The sequence below is a fragment of the Brachypodium distachyon genome, chromosome 2 (assembly GCF_000005505.3).
Source record: "Brachypodium distachyon strain Bd21 chromosome 2, Brachypodium_distachyon_v3.0, whole genome shotgun sequence".
In the NCBI taxonomy this organism is placed as follows: domain Eukaryota; kingdom Viridiplantae; phylum Streptophyta; class Magnoliopsida; order Poales; family Poaceae; genus Brachypodium; species Brachypodium distachyon.
The window spans coordinates 39,587,317-39,608,030 of record NC_016132.3 but is presented as its reverse complement, the minus strand read 5'-3'; the positions used below and the strand labels follow the sequence as shown (position 1 = coordinate 39,608,030).

The window sequence follows — 20,714 nt, the reverse complement described above, 5'->3', positions numbered from 1 at the left end:
AAGCATTCTTTCTGAAAAAGATAAAGTAAGACTGAGCATTCTATCATACTTATCTTTAGGATTTTTACTAAATTCATCGTGTTAGATATTTTTTATAAATTCGACCAAACTTTATAATTTTGACTTAAAACAAAGTTATAACATCTTACCGTTAGGAACGGATGCAGTATTAGTCTTTTTATATTATTTTTATAAGAAAACATCCGGCTTTATTAAATCAGTAAACATGATCCAAGAGATCGAATATCGTGAAACAAAAAACGACAACACAGGTTTCTGATAAAACAACAAGATTACATCAAGTCTCATCTTCCATCATAGATCTAAACTTTGAAATAAATTTTTCAAAAAATGCGAGCACCCATGACCAAGTCTAACACTTTGAACACGGGTTTGTTGGTTCCATCGAAAAACCACGTTTTCAGGTGTTTATATTGCGCATCTCGTTACATGCAACTTTGATGTTAGTTATTTACAAGGACATATCCACAGAAAATAAAAATTCTATTTTTTGACAAACAAATGAAAATTCTACTGTACACTGAGAAAAATGTGTTCAATGGGATCTCTTGAAATGTTTGTAGTCAGATGAGTCGTGGATCGGTCCATTCTTTCCTTTCTTGTTGGCCCATCGACGCTCTCTGCTGCAGTCTCCTTCCCTCGCTTCCGATTCCGTTCCGCTTCCCATGGCCGCCGCCGCCGGCTTCCGGCTGGGGCAGCGCGTGCACGCGGCGGGCGACCCGCGGCGGGCCGGGACCGTGCGCTACCTGGGCCCCGTCGACGGCCACGCCGGCGACTGGGTGGGCGTCGACTGGGACGGCGGCGCCGGCGGCCGCCACGACGGCTCCCTCGCCGGCCGCCGCTACTTCGCCGCCGCGGGGGAGCGCTCCGCCTCCTTCGCGCGCCCCGCCGCGCTCAGCGCTGGGATCGCGCTCCCCGACGCGCTCCGCCTCCGGTACCGCGTCGATGACTTCACCAAGGAGGAACAAGGTGCGTCTGCCTTCACATTCTTTCGAACTTCTGATCTGATTCGGGAGGGGATGAAGCGAGAGCCTTCTTGTTGTAGGAACCACACAAATGTAGTCCTGAAGTTGGCACCTTTCTTGCTAGAGATCTCTATCTGCTCACACACCTGATCTTAATAAGTGGCGCTGTCTGCTCTCTAGGTGTGACACAATGTGTATATCTGCTTTTCGATGCACTTGTAGCCTAGCATTACATCAAGTGATCACGGAGAAACATGTTATTTCCACCTTGCAGTGTGTGATCAGCTCAAGTATCTGTGCTGATATGTGTAGATACTAGTTCAGCAAGCATGTTGATACCTTGCTCTCCTCAGCGACTTTGATTCTCATTGTGATCCGATATTATCTTTGTACATTGATAATTTTTTTTGAAAGTTTTGTACATTGATAATGATAACCCATAGACGCACTTTGTTGTATTCAGATGAAATGTATGTGTTCTCAACGAGCCAGAAGCGTGTGTCGGTGGAATTGGTTGGGAAGAACAAAGTCTGGGAGAAGCTAAAGAACTTTGATGAGTTGTTATGTGCATCTGTTTCCTTCATGGGAGTAAGCTCGATCGGAGTGCCAGAGGAACTACATGATCTGGTTCCAAGTAAGTGCTAATTTTATAATCCTTACCCCAGCTCTTTGAATTGCTCATTTTGCGACCCTGAACTCTAAACCTTCCTGAATTTGTATATCTTTACTGTTATCTTATTCTTTTTTCATAGGACTACGTATCCTGTTTTGTTCATGAATGCATTCAATGCCTTTCGGCATGGGAGATAATGGTTGTTCTCACTGTCCTCTGTCCTCACTTTCAACCGAGACCCTTATGCTGGTTTTTAGCACCTGTCTTAGCTGAAATAACTATGATATTATATTTTTGAACTTTGAAAGCAATCTGAATTTCCTATATGCTATCAGGTATACTATAGCATTAGAACTGATGATTATGCTAATAGTGTATTCGAGACTCGGAGCTAGTCAAGCATGTGCATAAAGTCTACAACCATTCCAGTTTTCACCAGTATTGCTAATTGTTTTGCTTGTTTCAGATCTCAGACAACTTGATTTAACTGGAAATCTGCTTTCTCAGTGGCAGGTATGTACCCTTGTTTTTTGCAAAGTGTACTTTCACGGATCTGAAATATCGTTTTTATGCAATTCTTAATTAGTATGGACACCATGTTTGCATCTTCGTAATTGAAACATGCACAGAACTCTTCTGGGCGGTGTGCTTAAACAGTTTGACTTTTCCACAGGATATTTTCTCTCTTTGTCAAGCCCTGGCGTCTCTGGAAGTTCTTGATTTGACAAACAATACCATGGAGAATGACGTTGTAGAAAGTCCATTGCTGAAGAATATCCGTGTTTTAGTTCTCAACAACTGTGGTGTAACATGGGAACTGGTATACTGCTCGCTGGCCACTTTGAATTATTTCCGTCAATATCAGTCACACTATAAGTTGATGTTGACTTATGTGGAACAGGTTGAAAATATTGCAGTACCATTTGCATGTCTCAATGAAGTCCATCTAATATGGAACAAGCTGAACATAATCACGGTAGTATCTCTTGTTGTATTTCTGTTGTCTTGTGCTTTGTGTCCACTGCTATCTTCTTGTTCTTCTTCTCATCGGTATACAAAGAAAGGAGAAAAACACCTCAATACATTTTTTTGGAAGCTTTCTACTGGTTCATTACTGAAGTGCTCCATTTTAAATGGATAGTTGCTCCAATATTTGCGTTTCATACTTTATTGCTTGCATTAATAAGCAACATTTAAGAACTAACTATATTTTGCCATCTTCTCTAGACTCCAGTTGGAAAATTTGTGAAAGGTTTCGATACACTGCGGCTCTTAAATTTAGAAGACAATAACATTGATTCATGGGATGAAATTGTGAAACTTTCTTATTTAAGAAGGTATAAATGTAAAATTGAAGCTTTTGTGCTCAAGTGAGTGCTACTTCCGCATTTCATTCAGATCTTGTGAACTGCAGCTTGGAACAGCTCCATCTGAACAAGAACATGATAAAGCATGTAATGTATCCATCTAATCTTCCATCACCAGTGCCTTCTGATGGCACAGCTGTTCCGCCGTTCGAAAAATTGCAAGTCCTTCTATTAGGTATTTTTTGTGGCCTAGCTTTTGCTGTCTTGCCCATACTTCAGAGAAGATTATAAGATAAAAACCCTGTTGTAACAATGTACTGCTTTCTGCAATTCTAGTAGAAATGGAAATGGTGTGCTAATACTGCCATTCATATGCCTCAGGATCTAATGAAATAGACGACTTTCCTTCTGTGGATTCACTTAACCTCTTTCCAAGTTTAACGGTGAGCTGTTTTCCAAGGACTTATCGTTACTGTTTTGGAGTTTGGTATTGCTGTATATTATAGCCTTACATGGCTATTACTGATATTTAATTTCCTGAAAGGACGTCAGGATTTCTGATAATCCTATAGCTGATCCTTCCAAGGGTGGTGCCCCTCGATTTGTGCTTGTTGCTCGATTGGGAAAAGTTAAAATACTAAATGGCAGTGAGGTATTTGCTGTTTCTCTCGGTGATTCTTCAGCATATATGTAGAAGTACATTGTATACTTAATATTTCTTTCTATGTGTAGGTCAGTGCGCGTGAACGGAGGGAAGCAGAAATACGGTCAGTCAATCCCTTTGGCCCTTGTCGCAAAAAATAAAATAAAAACAAAATCCCTTTGGCTGTGTATATTATCATCTGCTTTATGACAAATAGACCATGTATGGACTGCTACTCTGCTAGTCACTCCCAGTTTTTGTTGGCTGGGCGGGATTTGGGTAATTGACTTGAATAAACTATCAACAATGCATGGATGGTTTTTCCTGTGTCAACCACAAATTTTCTTCTGGTGTGTCTGAGAAAGTTTTTGTCATTCTGCTGTATTTCGAAATAAATATGGTTTGCCTTCACAGTTCTGATACTTGTAATGCGACATTATAGATATGTTCGACTTGTATTGGGAAAAGCAGAATCAACCGACCCAGAAGTGATCAAACGGCTACACCCTAGGTGAGTTGTCAAAATCCCAACCTTCTTTTTTTGAGTCACAAACTGACACTATATTATCTATCGAGGAAACAATCCGTTGATTTGATAATATCATTCTTTTGACGCAAATAGAAAATTCAGTTACTCAAATGATGTCATCATGTTCTTCTCAAAAGAATGATGTTGCTATATCGCCCTAATGCTGTGGCGTCTGTAACAACAAGAGTACTTCTTTACTCTTTAGTAGTTATAGCCTGCAAGATTATGTGACTGAGAAGATAATTACGGTTTTATTTGTTTTCAATTAGGACTATATCATTAGCTTGTTGTTGACATGTGCTTCTGTTTACTGGTTTAGTTTGTCAAATTGATTTTCTTCTGATAGATACCTTATCGTTGTATCACCAGCAAGTAATTAATTGATTATACTCTTTATTTAGTTTATTAACTGATTACTTAGGCAGTATAGAATTGCCAATGCAGGTTTGCTGAACTGAAGGCCTTTCATGGCATTGAAGATGAGAAGCCAACTTCAAGGACGTTAGGCCCACAAAAGATGGCTTCTGGTCTTATAAGTAATGATCTCAAATTATAACATAAGCTGATGAACTGAATAATAATTGTTGAGCATTGAACTGAAAATATTCTACCCTGCATGCAGGTATCACCTTGAGATGTGTGGGGGCATCTATGGGTGAGAAGCAACCTTTGACAAAGAAACTGCCTCCTACAACGACTGTATGTACTTCTTGGTTAGCTATCCTTATATTTGGCTCCTTTTAGCACTTCTTGGTACTACTTGCAGTGATGACAGATCGTTCGTCCCATCTGCCTTTTGCTAATATTCGTGCATTAGGCTGCTGACAAATAACTTACATTTTTTCTGCCAATTTATGTTTGCTGCTCTTGCTTTCTTAAGCTAATTGCTAGATGCTGCAGCATTTTTCCCATCTAATGTATTAACCACCGTAGTTTGTGTGTTACAGGTCGGAAAGCTAAAATCTTTATGCGACAGCTTCTTTAAACTGAAGGACATCAAACTAAGACTGTTTCTTGAGGAAGAGGTATGATTTATGTCGTGTATCATCTTTGCCGCCTCCATAATCATACTTTTGAAGCTGCATTGTTCATATAGCAAAGTCCGATGAAGAAAGACACATTACTTATGTGTCTCCAAAATTATTTTCTTACAATATGCCAGTGTTAGAAGTACATTTAGATTTAGCCATTGGTTTTGTTTTAACAGGGATGCCCACTGCCACAACTACTTGAGGAAGAGACGGCTTCACTCATGGAACTCGGAATAGGCACTGGAGCAACCATTATCGTTGATGAAGAAAGCTAATCGTCGGCAGCGAACAGAAGAAAAAAAATGTATGTGTGTCCACGGGGAACAGAAGAAAGAATATATATCTGTGTGCATGGATAGCACACTAGTATTTCTTTGAGAGAATCATTGCTATTCCTTGTTCTGTACATTTATCAGAGAGGCAGTGAATCAAGTTCAGGCATGTATGATGGTGATTGATTTTGCCTTTTGTGGTAGTGAATCAAGTTCAGACGTGTATGGTGTTTTATTTTTAGCTTCCATGTCGAAGACATAAAACAAAGAAATGCTGTGTAATCACATAACACAAAAATTCTTCACCCTTATCCTCATCACATGGCCACAAAAGCACCCACAGCACAAAAACCTTCATGTGGCTCCAAACTTGCCCAATCACTGTCTTTCTTTGTCTCTTCTTCTTCAGAGGCTTTAGCTATCTATCTTCTTGCCACTCTGAGCACAGTTGCCTCCTGCATTGCATAGGACTGGAATTTTTTGCAGGTTAAACAAGCAATCAGATATGGAGGCTGCTAGTCTGGTCTCCCTGACAACCTCCACTGCTGTGAACCGCAGATTCTCATGGCGGTACCAATCGACACCGACACCCAAGGTCAGGATGATGCAGCCGGTCATGGCATCGAAATCTGGAGCGAAACTGGTATGAGAGTCCCTCTCACAGTTCTTCAGTTTCTTATTGCAGACTGCATCAGGAGCTGCTGCTGCTGCAGAGGAGAATTGAAACCAGTGTAGTTGTGCTGAATGAATTGTGTATATTGCTTCTGTGCAGGTTTCTGCTGGCTGCAAGACTTGCAGAGGGAAGGGGGCAGTAGAATGTGAAGGCTGCAAAGTATGGTTCATTAATTGATCTGAAAAGAAGTCTTCTTCTGAATTTGTTCATAACTGCAACTGAAAAAAAAACAATTTACTTGTTGATGAGTCAAGCTAATTGAGAGACTGATTGAGTGAGTGATTGGTTGTTTGCAGGGGACTGGGAGGAACAAGAAGAACGGCAACATCTTCGAGAGATGGAAGTAGGTTGATTAGTTGGTTAAGAACAATTTACTTATTTGCTATACTTTGTTGGTAGTAATTAGTGTGGTGACTAAAGGCTTAAATAAATTACTTTCAGGTGCTTCGACTGCCAGGGGTTTGGGATGAGGAAATGCCCCAGCTGCGGCAAAGGAGGCCTCACACCAGAGCAGAGAGGGGAGAGATAGAATCAAGAGAATGCAATGTGCCATAATAAGTACTTTGGAGATGATCAATCATCATGTATAAACTCTCTGATCATACGCGGGGCTCATATTTCAGTATCGAAAAATGTACTTTTGCATTATATACCATATTGTAGTAGCAGTAAAGAAATTAGTGATTGGAGAGTTGTGTTCTGGAGACCACAGGTTGTTGTTGTCTCTTTGGTAGAAACCGTTCCAAATGACCCATCAACAGTGACCTGTTTTCACCCAAGTGACCTATTAACAGTGACCTACTGACCTACTGTTAGCAAAAACTCAAGAAAAAGATGACCTTTTTTAAAATCTTACGACAAGAACCGTGTGGCCAGATGAAGATGATGATAGTATACAGTGATAAGAGTAGTATCTAAGCTAAAATAGCTAAGAGAAAAAATATTATTCAACGCCTTTTTAGCTGCCATAAAATCAAATCAATGAAAAAGGATTTTGGCTTGAAAGAAAAACAAAGCAAAGACAAGAGAGAGAGAGAGGAGAGACCGACACGACTCCGGCGATGGCGAACCGGGCCGCCGCCGGCCGCTCCCCGTCGCCGCTCTCTTTCTCTTCCTCCTCCTCCCGCTCCCCCTCCCCTTTTTCCTCTTCGTCCTCCTCGTCTCGCGCCCGCTCCCCTCCCCGCCGCAGGTCAGCCCGCCCCGCCGGTCGCCGGAACCCTCTCCCCGTCGTCTGTTTCTCTGATGCCTTCTTCCCCGCAGCTCGTCCGCCGCGCGGAGGCCCCGTTCTTCGCCGCCGCCGCCGCAGAAGAGGAAGGGAGGCCGCCGCTCGCCATCGCCGGACAAACCCTCGCCTCCTCCTCCTTCTCCTCCTCCTGCCCCTCCCCTGAGGTAATATACATACGCATTGGAACAAGGAAATCCCTGGCCTTGCCTGAACTCAACTTTTGCTGCTGCTGCTGCTGATGCAAATTGGGTTGGGTGATTGACAGGAAGCTGTCTCCGGTCCGCGACCAACCCTCGCTCGTCCTCCATGTCGACCGCCTGTCCAGGAACGTCAACGAGGCTCATCTCAAGGAGATCTTTGGTCAGCTTGCTTGTTTGCTTGTTTCACCTCCCAAAATGTCCTATATTTTCTCCATCTCTTTCTGTGATTCCTTTATCTACACTTCAAAGCAGAGTCCTTTTTGTATGTTGTGTGTATACTTTCGAGTGTGTTGCTGCACATCGAATTTCGACCGACTCATTTGTTGCCATTGAGAGCCTGATACCATCGTTGATGCATGGTCTAGTTTTGGATAGCGTGCTGTTTGCTGCCTCCTTTAGCTGATTACCACCGTCATGCATTGCAATGCTGCAGAGAATTATGGTGAAGTCGTCAATGTGGAGCTGTCCATGGATCGGGTGGTAAGCTGATGGTTTTTGAAAGGCACGATTGCAGGGGGCAAATGCTGTACTGACCATTTTTATCTCATCACTACTATATTGGTTTGGTTTGCTTCAGGTCAATCTTCCTCGTGGGTACGGATATGTTGAGTTCAAGAGGAGAGCTGACACTGAGAAGGCGCTTCTTTACATGGATGGTGTATGAATTTGAACTCTGCCCTGCCAAACCACATTTCTTTAAAATTCTAGAAAATAAATAGTGTTCAAGATTCATATTTGCTAATTTTGCACAGGCTCAAATTGATGGAAATGTTGTCAAAGTAAGATTCGCACCAGCACCACAGCAAACAGCTGCTGCTCCTTCTTCACCAAAGGCTCTTCCTCATCCTCCAAAAAAAGACGTGCCTGCTAATGATAGAGTTGGCCAGAGTACTGGAAAGGCCACTCAACAGCGGCCTAGGGAATGTAAGCTTCTGTACCATATGATGTACCAATTCGTTGTTCTTTGGGAATCACCTTGATGTCCCCCCATCTCAACAAGCTGCTTTTCTCTTGGCCCCCTAAACCAGGCTTTATATTTGCACTTAGTAGTAGGTAATATAGCTGTTGTCTGAAGCTGAACTATGTTCCTGTGAGCAGCATCTCCTCAAAGAAAACTACCTTCCTCTCCACGAAGGAGGACTCCTCCAAGTCGAAGAGTTGATTCACCTAGGCGGCGTCCTGATTCGCCAACAATTCGTCGTCGGACAGACCCCTCTCCAATCAGGCGTGGTGAAACACCTCCTAGCCGCAGACCAGGATATCCAGTTAGAAGACGATCTCCATCTCCACTGCCTCAAAGGCTTACATCACCAAGGCGGTGAGTAATAATGCAGAGTCTCTCTCTCTCTCTCTCTCTCTCCTTGGCATTGTGATTGGAAATGCTGAAATACTTTGTTTGATGGCACTATGGCAGCATTTCACCCAGAAGAGGTCGTGGTAGTCCTATCTGGAGACGTTCTCCATTGCCTCCAAGAAGGATGTAAGTCATCTTAAGCTTGTCTCTTGGTAGCCCCCTTTTTTTTCCTTAGTGTGTCTACATGCGCGAAGCACTACTTCCATTTTATCGTTGCTAACCATTCCTTCTTTTTGCAGGACACCTCCAAGGCGGATGAGGAGTCCTCCAAGAAGGCTGCCACCTCTTCATCGTCGTAGTAGATCTCCCATTCGCCGACCATTTCGCTCCCCTTCCAGATCAGTTTCTCCCCGAAGGTAATGGTGGTGTTGGCCAAGGTTTATATCTTATTGTTGTATTATTTTGGATTTGGATCTTGTCTGAGCTTAAAAGAAAAACTGCGGTTGGCCTGTCACTTCAGAGCTATCTCGTGAGCAGTGTAAAGAAATGTTTCCTTGTGTCACTAAATCATTTTATGGAACCAGGGGCCGAGGAGCTCCTGTGAGGCGTGGGAGGTCATCCTCGTCATCTGGATCATTAACTCCTCCAAGAAGGGTAAACTCACAACTCTTAACAGTATTGTTTGTTTAGTTATTATTGTTATAGAACATACCGTTGTTCCAAAACATAACAGTTTTCTCATGTAGGGAGCTGGAAGGGTACCCAGAGGTCGCAGTCCTAGAAGGTAATAACCTTTTCTTTTTATGCTTTGGCTTCTAGGTCAAGCGGTAGCACTTTCCTTTCATTTAGCAAACAGCTTAAGCGTGCAAGCATCATACAAACGGAACAGCTCGAATAAAAGCAAACTGAATAGGGACTGGAGTTCCTTGTTTCCTCTGAAATCAATTTCTTTCCGTGATAAATACTAATAAGTTGTTCTTTTTTCTTGTTTAAATGGGCGCAGGCCTTTCAGAGGGAGAAGCGCCTCTAGCTACAGCCGTAGTAGCGGCTCACCTTCCCCTGTTCGCAATTAGAACTCCCTGCATGGCCAGCAATCCTGGTAGGTAAAATCTTTTCTGTCACTTCACTCTTTATCTCTGATTATCTCGTCTGCCTGTTCTGCTGCTGTCTCAACCTACGATTGATCGAGCTGCCAATGGATCGGACATCGCTGGAGTCGGAAAACAAACATGTGCTTATCGGAGTCTCTGTCCAGTGATGAGCAACGGGTTTCATCGTGTAGTAGATAAAGTTTGGTGTTCTCAAGTCAACAAAGCTTAATGTTTGTGAATTGCAAAGTTGTTTTCTCTGGTGAATTGAATTTTTTGTGAAGCTGCCTGAGCCTGGAAATAATAAAAGGATTGACGTTTAATTCCTCTTATTGTACTCTTACATCAAGATATATACATGTCTTACTTTCGACATCGAGGGCGCCTTTAGGTTCCATTTGAAATATGCCTGCATCTGAATCCAGACATGCTGAAATCAATGACGGGAGCATCCAGAAAGAATGTGGCACATGCGGTCTAGCGCGGCCTCCTCGTCGCCAATGACCAAGTCGTCGAAGAGGCGGCACCGCTAGTCCGTGGGGTTTCTGCAGGTCCATCGACCAAGAGAACCTGAGATATAAAAACATCTTTAAGCCAAAGCCAAAAGCACATAAGAGTATGCCTTTTGGCTTATAAGCCAAAAATTAAAAACCACCAGTATGCATCTATCTGTTGAACACTAGAAATTGGATGTGTAGGTGGAGCCAGGCAGGACTGCATGCTCTTGTGTCAGAACCAGTCCAGAGACTCTGCATAAAGTTGAAGCTCTGACAGAGTTAAGAACATTCAGTGTCTGAGACGTGAGGAGTGAACACCCTGCTGCTTGAGCAATGCTATCACGAAAAGGAACCATCTTTTTCATCTTGCTAAATTGTTCCTGAAAAAAACCTTGCTGAACTGTTGTTAGAGCCTGAAGAATTGAACTTGTTAGAGCTTGGAGAAAGGATTTATGATTAATGAGTGTGTCTTTGTATAATATATATGTTGTTGTCTACAACAAGTTGTGTCTTCATTATTTTCGGTATCGTCTCCTTACATTCCATTGTACACGAGACAAGCAAGATAAGAAGAAAAAAGAACCACCACCTGAGGAATGATGGTCAGGTCAAGTTATGTCTTCATTATTCAGGTCAAGAAGAATCACCTGAGGACCATTACAAAGCAGTGGACAGCAGTAGCAGATTTTGAGTCTGCGTTTCAATCTCAGGGACTGGACTGCAGCACTCATATACTAGGGGAACATCCGAATTACTAGAACACAGCATTCAAAGATCAAAGCCATCAAATCAGAGCTGGAAATTCTCCAGAGCAATGAAGCCACACAGCTATCAGTGGTACATCAACTCTGACTAAACAAGGCAGACTGTATGTACCGGTGATAGATAGTACAAAATATTTTGCAGACGAAACTGCTACGAAGATCAGTTTAGCTTCCACAAAATACAGATCACCTCAATTATAGTATTCAAAAGCTTACAGTAACAGTGGATATTATTTCGTGCTCGATACAACTACAATCATAACATCATGAGCAAAGTGCATCACCCCATAAAGTCATAAAAGAGGCATTAGAACAACACATGATATATATTTCACTCGTCTCCGTCCTCCTCCGATACGGCAGTCAGCTCGGAAGCGAAATGGTAAGAATCCTCGACATGGATGTGCTCTTCGTCGCAGAAAAACGGCCTGGAAGGCATCTGCAGGCCATGGGCACCAGCTTCCAGGACCTCTATGACCTCGCTCATGGTGGGCCGATCATGAGACTTCATCTGGATACACCATAACCCGACAACGCATAGCTTCTTCTCCAGCTCATGCATGTCAGCAGCGGGCGATATCTCGCCCGCTTCTTGCTGGGTCAGCTGGTCATACACCCATGATGGGTAGTACGCCTGGCTCGACCTCGCCGCATTTGGGTCAGCGTTCCTTCTTCCTCCGGCCATCTCCAGCAGCAGCATCCCGAAGCTGTAGACGTCGGACTTGCTGGATATGACGCCGAAGCTCCGGGATATCATCTCTGGAGCTATGTAACCAATGGTTCCCCGCAAGGCACTCAGTGGCACGAAACTGTTGTCCCTTGGGTACAGTTTGGCGAGTCCGAAATCAGCAACCTTTGGGACGAAATTGCTGTCTAGAAGGATGTTGTGTGGCTTGATGTCAAAGTGCAGAATCTGCATGTCGCACCCCTGATGTAAGTAGTTTATCCCCCTGGCGATGCCCAAAGCGATTTCGTTGAGCTTGTCCCATGAGAAACTCTTCTCGGCCGAGAAGATGTACTTGTCCAGAGAACCATGGGGCATGTACTCATAGACAAGGGCTCTTTTCATTTCCTCTGAGCAGAACCCCACTAGACGCACCACATTGACGTGGTGGATCCTGCCGATGGTGGAGACCTCGCTGATGAAGTCTTCTCCGTTGCAGCTGGAGTTGCCCTCTAGCATCTTCACGGCGACATGTACATCCCCTGGGAGTAGCACGCCCTTGTACACAGAGCCATAGCCCCCTTGGCCCAATTTATCTCTGAAATGGCCTGTGATTGCAGTGATGTCTGTGTAGGCGTACCTCGTCGGGCCAATCATTTGTTGAATCCGGAGGAACTTCTCGACTACATCAATTGTGATCCTTGTTTTCCAGTACTTGTAGGCTAGGAATATCCATACAACCATGGGTGCCAACACAAACCTGCATAGTACTGCCCAACAAGTTGATAGATGTTGATACAAGTTAGGAACACATAGGCTTTTGTGGATGCACAACATTGTTGCCGTGATGATTAAAAGCATGTAAATTCTATTTTGAAAGTAAAGGTAAATAATTCTCACGTACCGAAAATGAACTTGAGGATAGCAATAGAAGATACTATTGTTGTAACAACCAATAGCGACCTTGTTGTGTAGTAGTTATTACTGGATGTGATCACACATTCTAAGAAGTGTATCTCACTCCAGAAAAAAGCATGAGTCCAATTCATGATGCTTCCGCCAGATGTTTGCTCCTTGAAGTAGCTGCAAAATCAACCATTGTGGAGAAATGGATTTAGAAGGGAACACAGTACTTTAGATTGGGAAAAGAGTAAAATACACCACTAATCCATAAACTCGGAACGAATGCCGGAAATCTATGCATAATTCTACTTCTTGAACCACCAAATCCGCTTTTGAAAATGGATAACTAGCTCCATCTGCGTCAAGTACTAACCATGGGCCCAAAGTACAATTTTGAAAGGTATCGGTCACCTTAAAAACCCCAAAAGTAGGAAGTCTAGCGTGCTTCTTTAGTGCTTCTCTTGGATCAGATGTTTTCTCTTTGAACGAGAAAAGAAGGTATTTGTTGGCAGTAGATGGATTTTACTAAATTAAAATTGTGATTCTTTAGTTATTTTTTTAGATTTGTAATTCTTATAATTTTTACTCTTTCTAAGTTTTCTTATTGCTGAGCCATAGTAATAGCACCTATTAAAGAAACTAGAAGAATTATGGAAATGAGTTCAAACGGAAGATAAAAAACAGTTGCTAAATGAATCCCAATTTGTTGAACATTATTTATGAGACCCTGCTCTACTATTTGGTTGGACAGTTTAGTCCACGAACTCAGAAAATGCACACAAAAAGCATTAAACTGATATTAGTGTAATAGTTAGGTCAAAAAACAGTTTGGCATGATTAATTACGGCCACATGGCAGCCACGTCGGCTTAAGCCAGGACCATGGGTTCCTGTTGGGATTTCTTGGGAGATTTTTTGCAAAAATTTAACAGCAACTTGCGGAGAATTATGTTAAGTTTTTGCTAAATTACAGCACCAACCTGCGAAGAATTATGTTAAATTTTTCCTAGAAATATGTCCTGGCTTAAGCTGATGTGGCTGTCACTTGGCCAAAATTAGTCCCGCCGAACCGTTTTTGGAGCTAAATGTTACACTAATACCAGTTTAGGGTTTCATGTGTGTGTTTTCTGAGTTCATGGACTAAACCATGCATTCGCTTCAAGTTTATAGACTAGTGGTGTATTTCACTCTTGAGAAAATTGCACTTGGACAACTAATTTGATCCCATTGCGCAAAACACAGGGTTTGGATTTCATTGAAGGAAAGCACATTGTAGTTCCCGTTTTGAACTTTTTTTTGGATATAGGAAAATGCCACACAAGCGGGTGATGTGGCTGGCCCAGTGTGCAAAGGAAACCGAACCCTGGTGTTTCGTGCAAATTAGGTTGTGGAAGGTGCAATTTACATTTTTGTAGTAGAACAGAAAACAAATTATTAGTGGGATTAACTATGTGATCTAATTGCAATGTGATAATAAAATTACTGCAATTCCCAGCTGGTTAACCTTCCAAGGTCAGATTGGCTCAACAGCCCAAGTTAATTCTTCAAAATAGTAGGGAGGAGAGAAACTAAATACCAGAGAAATGGAACCACGGGGTGATCACCTGATTGAATTGTTGAGGCATCTATTGATGGTCACACATACACCGCGCCGCCAGGGTCTGGTAGTGGTTTCACCAGGAAAGCCGACAACAAACCCCTTCCTTATGAGTTGTGTGATATCTTCGTAGCTTGTATTTTGTGGCTGTAGCCAATCAGAAGAATGGTTGTCACCAAAAGAAAGCGGACTCATGGCCAAGTATCCACAATAAGGTTCAAGCTCGTGAACGCTACAGCCCAGTTCAGACACCAAGACATAAACATGGGAATTGTTGGCACTCAGGCAATCAACAGGCTTGTACACACTATTATTCGTTATTGCTCGGGAACAATTAGCAAAACATGCGATGTAGAACTCTTCAACGCACAAATTGAAAACATAAGAGTCAGTTTTGCTGTTGTATCTGTAACAGTTAAAGGGTTTCCACATTGGAAGAGGGCAGCTGCTGCTGGTATGGAAGTTGGCGTCCATGACCGAGAAGTACTTACTACCGTTATTGATGGCTGTCACATAGTATGTTCCTGTGTTGATCTGAATTGTAGCCTTGCCGCTACTGCTACAAATCAGCTCATATTCTTTGACACCACACTCAACAGGATCGCCTTGCCGACGGAAAGGATATGATATGTCTTGGAGATGTCCACAAGAGAAAGGTGGGCACACATCATCTCCTCCCTTGACATCTGCTACAAAAATTGCAAGAAGGGAGAAGGCAGTTAAGGCTTGCAGGGCAATAAAACGATGAAATGCACCAGGGTTCCCCATGACTGCTTCACAGATGCACTGGGGAATTGATATCCTAGTTAGTTCAATCTGTTTTCGAAAAAAAAAAAGGGTTCAATCTGTTAAGAGTAATAAGGTGGACAAGGGCCAAGGGATTGGACTAGATGATGATATCCAGCTGTGTAGATTGACCGATTAGTAGTGTGATTGGGATACTAACTATTGACTTCATTGGTATATACACGACGCACGAAGACGAAGATATTTCTATCTCATTGTGTAGCTAGGAACAAAAGACGACTCGGGCTTGGAGTCCTCGGTCCCATGACTAAATCTTCCCCAGATATGAAAATGACATTATACAAGAACTTCCAGACTGTGCCAACTGCCAACCGAGTGTATTTAATGCCCATGTAACAGGGGACTGGACTGCAGCAAGTCTGCAATCACAGTCAAACCACTAGACACGGCAGGCATTAGAATTTGAAACCTACTCGTCAGGCATGACTATCAGGACAGAAGACTTTGACTGCTTACCACTAGAACACGGCAGGCATTAACATTTCAAAGGAACTCGTCAAGTAAGACCATCAATAGAGCACGATTATGACTGCTTGCCAAATTTATTTATTTCTTGAAAGGAGGGATACCCACAGCCATTGATGCACACAGCCACGACTGCTTATAGATAAACAACAAGGAATAAGTGCTGCTGTTTTTCTTCCTCTCCATCTTGGTTACGGTAGTACAGAAAGATGAGTAAACTACTTGTCATAGCCCTGCTGTTGCTGCCTCTTATCAACCACGGAAAAAACTTGGCCACAGCATGGGATGATCAAGATTTCCTCACACACTGCCCACCGTTCCAGTGCAGCCAACGTGGCCCAGAGATCAGGTTTCCTATCTTCCTTGAATCCAGCAATACATCTTCATCGTCTGAATGCGGCAGTGCCATATCAAGCATAAGGTTAGCATGCTCTGGTCAAGACACCATCCTAGTTCACCCAGTTTTTGGCCCATACAATGTCAGCGCCATAGATTACAGCCGTTCTTCCATGAAGATCATCCAGCCTGTGGACCCTTGCCCGCTGCTCCAGCAGAAGCTCATCGTCTCCACAAGCTCATCATCTCCACAAGTTGATGTCGCCAACCATGAGGGGATGGGCATTTCCTACATTCGGACTTTCTTGTGGAGGTCATTTGCAACCCTAGTGTGCTGTTCGACAGAGTTCCTACCTGGTGCTGACGTCAGTATTGCAGTCCCAGTCTCCTGCCTTAGCAACGCAACCCACTTCTTGTATTTGGTGGATAGTGATGAAGACATGTCTGTTCTTCCGTTGGACTGCAGGGTCGTCCCAGTCTCACATGGCCGCACCATCCCAATACCCTTCTATGATGGCCCACCACCATATGTAAACCGCGCCGGACCGTCCTTCAAGGAAAGTGCAGAAATAATCCTCAGTTTTGCTGAGACAACGGTGTATTGGGATGGTGATTACGATTGCGGGCAATGTGAACTCCATGGACGACGCTGTGCATTCAGCTCACAAACGAATGAAACTTTCTGCATGCCTGATCCTCACGGTATGTCACTTCTAAATCGCCAAAACCATATATAATCATACCATCCTGTTATGTTTTGTTATAAAGTTATACAATATATTAAGATTTTGACAATTTTCTAATTCAACAGTTCCATGTGTTTGAATCTCCATGACGCTTTCTTTCAAAATGGCACCACAAATCATTTGAGTAGCTTGGCTTGAGCAATCACATTGAACTAAGCACCCAACTCACACAATTTTTTTTCTTTTGAGAAATAATGAAGCCAAAAATAAAAGAGTAAAATGCATCACGGGTCCTAAGAGTCTAAGACTATTAAGGGTGTGTCAAATTAGTCCTAGTACTTAAAAATTCAGGTCCTAAAAGAATTAAGTTGTTCAACCCGGATCTTAACCAGCGCAGGTCACTTGCTCGTGTGGCACGTTGATTCGAGGGTCCCTGTCTCGCATGCAGCGATTAACGAATGGATCAAAGATCGGAAAGAAATCTATCAGATACTGACCTTATAAAACTGGGAACCCTTTAGTTATTATTTACTCTACACTTTGCTATACAACACTCAACTAAAATTTTGGAAATATCAGTCGATTTTTTTACCTGGGAAATCAGCACCTCCATCTCTGTATCTCTCACTTTAGTTTAACATGCACTTTGGTAGAGACATACTTATACCACTTTGGTACACAAAGAACCCGAACCGAAAGAATAAGTCTTAAATAACAAAAGAAAATAGAAACAAATGTATAAATGATCTTTTTTTGTTGCAGAATATAATAAACCTTGGTGCACTAGGTAATTACCCATGATCTACATTAACCAACCTGATAATCCGTAATCAGCCAAAGTGCGTTCCAATACATCGATGGAACCTCATATTCAATCTAATGAAAGATCTGAACCCTTGCTTTGTTGCCCAAGAGGCGCATTAAACAGCCAGGCTGAAAGCAAGGGAACCGACAAAAGAACATCCAAAACACAATCTTCAACCATGTCTGTACAACATAACACAACCGGCTACCAAGAAGACACCAGAGTACAGTAAACCATTAATTTGTTACAAAAAAACAGGAAAAAAAAAACAAACACATAGAAGATATAACAGTAGGTTGTTGGCTGCATTTCGTTCTGTAACCTCCTAGTCTGAGGCCAGTATAAAGCTTGGGCAGTACCGCAGCATGTTTATACCAAACTTTCTTCTCCTCTTAAGATAAAGAGCACGGTTCTCCTTTATGTTCTAAAAAAAAGAAAAGATGTGTGGTAAGTTGTGACAACGATTTGTTTTCCTTTTAAAAATCCATGAAATATCTCAGTATATTTCTTCCTCAAAACTAAGAATTTTAGCATATCACCAAATGTATTGCAGCAAGTTAGCAACTGTAGACAACCCCTCATGTAACAATTTGAAGGTTCTATAACTTCATTTCAACAAGTACAAACTTTTTGTTTACTAAACCATCAATCAAATCTCATTCTCTTTCCTGGTATTTGCAGGTTCGCGAATCAAAGTCATCGCAGGTACTTCTGTTACCAAGGTCTTTTAACTTCAAAAGATGAAGAAAAACAGTTCTACTATGCAAATTCATATTGTTGGCTACTCCCTTCACATCTTCTTCTCCCAAATTCCCCATAACAAAGTGTCGCTGATTTAGTACAACTTTAGTGCAATATGCTGAGCGACACTTATTATGGATCGGAGGGAGTAGTTTTTAATTCCTAATGCAATATGCTGATGACCTACTTTCTGTTTATCCAGCTACATCATCCGTCGCAGCATTCGTTGTTCTTTTGTTGACAGTGGCCACTGCACTCTATCTTTCACTCAAGACAAGATATAATGAAGAGATACATTTGAAGGTCGAAATGTTTCTCAAGACATATGGCACATCGAAACCAACGAGGTACACTTTCTCTGAAGTTAAGAAGATAACAAGACGGTTTAAGGAAAAAGTAGGACAGGGAGGATTTGGAAGTGTATACAAAGGCGAGCTACCAAATAGAGTGCCTGTCGCAGTTAAGGTGCTAGAGACCTCTACAGGAGAGGGAGAAGTATTCATCAATGAAGTTGCAACCATTGGACTAATCCACCATGCAAATATTGTCCGTCTACTGGGATTTTGTTCTGAGGGAATGAGACGGGCTCTTATTTACGAATTCATGCCTAACGAGTCACTGGAGAAATACATATTCTCTCATGATTCTGATAATTTTCAGCATCTTCTAGTACCTAACAAACTGCTAGATATTGCTTTAGGCATTGCCCGAGGAATGGAGTACTTACATCAAGGGTGCAACCAGCGCATCCTCCACTTTGACATCAAGCCTCACAATATCTTGCTGGATTACAACTTCAATCCAAAGATCTCAGACTTTGGCCTTGCAAAGTTGTGTGCAAGGGACCAAAGCATCATCACCTTAACTGCAGCAAGAGGCACAATGGGCTATATTGCACCAGAACTATATTCTCGGAACTTTGGGGGGATATCCTACAAGTCAGATGTGTACAGTTTTGGCATGCTGGTGTTAGAAATGGTGAGTGGTAGGAGAAATTCAGACCCAAGTATTGAGATCCAGAATGAGGTTTACCTCCCAGAGTGGATCTATGAGAAAGTGATCAATGGGCAGGAGTTGGTGCTTACTTCGGAAACAACTCAAGAAGAGAAAGAAAAATTGAGACACCTGGCTATTGTGTCCCTATGGTGTATTCAGTGGAACCCAAGAAACCGGCCATCAATGACCAAGGTTGTCAACATGTTAACAGGGAGGCTACATAACCTGCAGATGCCCCCAAAGCCTTTTGTCTCATCTGGAAATCAACAAATGCCGTAAACTAAAACATGGAGCACACACTACCATGATGTAGTCAACACTTGGGGGTTTATACTTCTGTCTATGCGCTGCAAAGTTATGCAGAGCACTAGCAAGCAATGTATTTCGATATTACCAGTCCATTAGCAATCTGAGATGTGATAGTACTAGTTATTTGCAAGATACACGATTCACAATTGGACTTGTATTTAACAACTATGATACGATAATCCGTTGCCTGCGACATTCAGTTGTTACTTTGATTTATCTCCACCTCCATATTTCTGCAGTTCAGTCATCCTGTCCTCATTGAACTCCTAAGGGAACAACAGCAAATCTCCATAGATAAGGAGTTCCTGGGAAAACGCACCGAAGTTTTATGCTATCACAGACTCACAGCACGGTTTCAGTAACATGCACACAGAAATATATGCAATTTTCGACAAAATTGTACTGAGTAGTTATGTGTTCTGACAGATCCTAGCACATATAATTAGCAGGATATCACAAGCAACAATAACATGTAAGTAACAATTAAATCACTTACCAAGGTGAAGAAACAAAGGACGAAACCACTTGCAGAAAAGGTCAGCATTGGCAAATCACATCGTCCGGCCAATCGAAGCCTTCCAGAGCATAATTCTGCTGTAAAGACGGCGCTTTTTCTTTTGAGAAGATATACTTATCCATGTTGTACCTCCATTTAACAGAGGAAAATTGATATGGATCAATCCACAAAACCGAAAATCAACATCCTACAAAAAGAAAAAGAAAAAGAAAAACGTATAAGCAAACCAGATCCTGCGCTCCACCCGCTGGACACATACACGAGAATCCAACGAAATTCGGATGAATTAAAGCGGACGTAGAGTGGGGACATTTACCGCTGGCCAGAAAATTCGAGGAATTAGGGCGGCGACTTGCGAGCTAGGGCCGGAGGGCGGCGGCTGATCCATCACCCCTAGGGCAGCAGAGTCCTGGTCCTGCAGTAATGTCGAGTTCTGGGCGCCCGGGGCGGACACTGGCCACAGCGGCGGCGTCTCGTCGGAAGCAGCGGGTGTGCGAAGCTCAACAATGGAAGCCAGCCGCCAGAGCGCAGCAAACTAGAGCGGTCCGTCTCGGATAAGGGTTGTAGGTTCTGACATCGATTGTTGGACATCTTGGGGATGTAGCTCAAATGGTAGAGCGCTCGCTTTGCATGCGAGAGGCACGGGGTTCGATCCCCCGCATCTCCAATTTTGGTTCACTCATTTTATTTCTGAGAGGATTCTACTCTTATCATTATTTTGTGCATCTCCCTGGTCTGATATTTTTCTAGATGAGCTTGATATTGGG

At 42.7% G+C, this 20,714-nt stretch overlaps 5 protein-coding genes and 1 non-coding gene across 11 annotated transcripts; 5 read left to right on the top strand and 1 right to left on the bottom strand.

Annotated features, from left to right (window-relative positions):
* Positions 1 to 598: 598 nt before the first annotated feature.
* Positions 599 to 5,618, top strand: LOC100835407 (tubulin-folding cofactor E). 2 transcript variants are annotated; one of them, XR_730789.3, is made up of 15 exons: positions 599 to 990; positions 1,450 to 1,620; positions 2,066 to 2,112; positions 2,273 to 2,419; positions 2,501 to 2,575; positions 2,827 to 2,936; positions 3,014 to 3,141; positions 3,288 to 3,349; positions 3,451 to 3,558; positions 3,639 to 3,673; positions 3,992 to 4,060; positions 4,523 to 4,614; positions 4,701 to 4,791; positions 5,026 to 5,103; positions 5,286 to 5,618. XR_730789.3 is itself a non-coding variant. In XM_003569083.4 (15 exons), the coding sequence occupies exons 1-15, from the start codon at positions 687 to 689 to the stop codon at positions 5,382 to 5,384; spliced, it is 1,602 nt and encodes a 533-aa protein (XP_003569131.1). In that variant the 5' UTR covers positions 603 to 686; the 3' UTR covers positions 5,385 to 5,616. The 2 variants fall into 2 exon arrangements, 1 of the variants encoding a protein (XP_003569131.1); XM_003569083.4 differs by having other exon boundaries at positions 603 to 990; positions 4,701 to 4,777; positions 5,286 to 5,616.
* Positions 5,619 to 5,758: 140 nt separating this feature from the next.
* LOC100834407 (protein PHOTOSYSTEM I ASSEMBLY 2, chloroplastic) lies at positions 5,759 to 6,763 on the top strand. Its single transcript, XM_003569079.3, has 4 exons — positions 5,759 to 6,024; positions 6,154 to 6,213; positions 6,351 to 6,397; positions 6,496 to 6,763. Exons 1-4 carry the CDS (start codon positions 5,887 to 5,889, stop codon positions 6,581 to 6,583), a joined length of 333 nt encoding a protein of 110 aa, XP_003569127.1. The 5' UTR covers positions 5,759 to 5,886; the 3' UTR covers positions 6,584 to 6,763.
* A 61-nt stretch (positions 6,764 to 6,824) lies between these two features.
* LOC100830616 (serine/arginine-rich splicing factor SR45) lies at positions 6,825 to 10,193 on the top strand. Of its 2 annotated transcripts, none has more exons than XM_003566677.4 (12): positions 6,825 to 7,243; positions 7,315 to 7,443; positions 7,545 to 7,639; positions 7,913 to 7,959; positions 8,057 to 8,137; positions 8,232 to 8,403; positions 8,578 to 8,797; positions 8,894 to 8,959; positions 9,073 to 9,189; positions 9,358 to 9,427; positions 9,520 to 9,557; positions 9,777 to 10,193. In XM_003566677.4, the coding sequence occupies exons 1-12, from the start codon at positions 7,116 to 7,118 to the stop codon at positions 9,844 to 9,846; spliced, it is 1,233 nt and encodes a 410-aa protein (XP_003566725.2). In that variant the 5' UTR covers positions 6,825 to 7,115; the 3' UTR covers positions 9,847 to 10,193. The 2 variants fall into 2 exon arrangements, with proteins under 2 accessions (XP_003566725.2, XP_024314878.1); XM_024459110.1 differs by having other exon boundaries at positions 9,507 to 9,557.
* Positions 10,194 to 11,244: 1,051 nt separating this feature from the next.
* LOC100833795 (rust resistance kinase Lr10) lies at positions 11,245 to 20,505 on the bottom strand. 4 transcript variants are annotated; one of them, XM_024459107.1, is made up of 5 exons: positions 20,264 to 20,505; positions 19,927 to 20,134; positions 14,293 to 14,971; positions 12,691 to 12,869; positions 11,245 to 12,556 (listed from the first exon to the last, which is right to left on the bottom strand). In XM_024459107.1, exons 3-5 carry the CDS (start codon positions 14,757 to 14,759, stop codon positions 11,454 to 11,456), a joined length of 1,749 nt encoding a protein of 582 aa, XP_024314875.1. In that variant the 5' UTR covers positions 14,760 to 14,971; positions 19,927 to 20,134; positions 20,264 to 20,505; the 3' UTR covers positions 11,245 to 11,453. The 4 variants fall into 4 exon arrangements, with proteins under 4 accessions (XP_024314875.1, XP_024314876.1, XP_024314877.1 ...); XM_024459108.1 differs by lacking the exons at positions 19,927 to 20,134; positions 20,264 to 20,505 and adding an exon at positions 15,232 to 15,389 and having other exon boundaries at positions 14,293 to 14,974; XM_024459109.1 differs by lacking the exons at positions 19,927 to 20,134; positions 20,264 to 20,505 and adding an exon at positions 15,232 to 15,387.
* On the top strand, positions 15,610 to 19,646 carry LOC100833266 (rust resistance kinase Lr10). Its single transcript, XM_003569075.4, has 3 exons — positions 15,610 to 16,595; positions 18,066 to 18,089; positions 18,328 to 19,646. The coding sequence occupies exons 1-3, from the start codon at positions 15,767 to 15,769 to the stop codon at positions 19,398 to 19,400; spliced, it is 1,926 nt and encodes a 641-aa protein (XP_003569123.1). The 5' UTR covers positions 15,610 to 15,766; the 3' UTR covers positions 19,401 to 19,646.
* Positions 20,506 to 20,541: 36 nt separating the features above from the next.
* On the top strand, positions 20,542 to 20,614 carry TRNAA-UGC. The gene has a single exon. It is a non-coding gene; the product is annotated as a tRNA-Ala (tRNA).
* Positions 20,615 to 20,714: the final 100 nt, after the last annotated feature.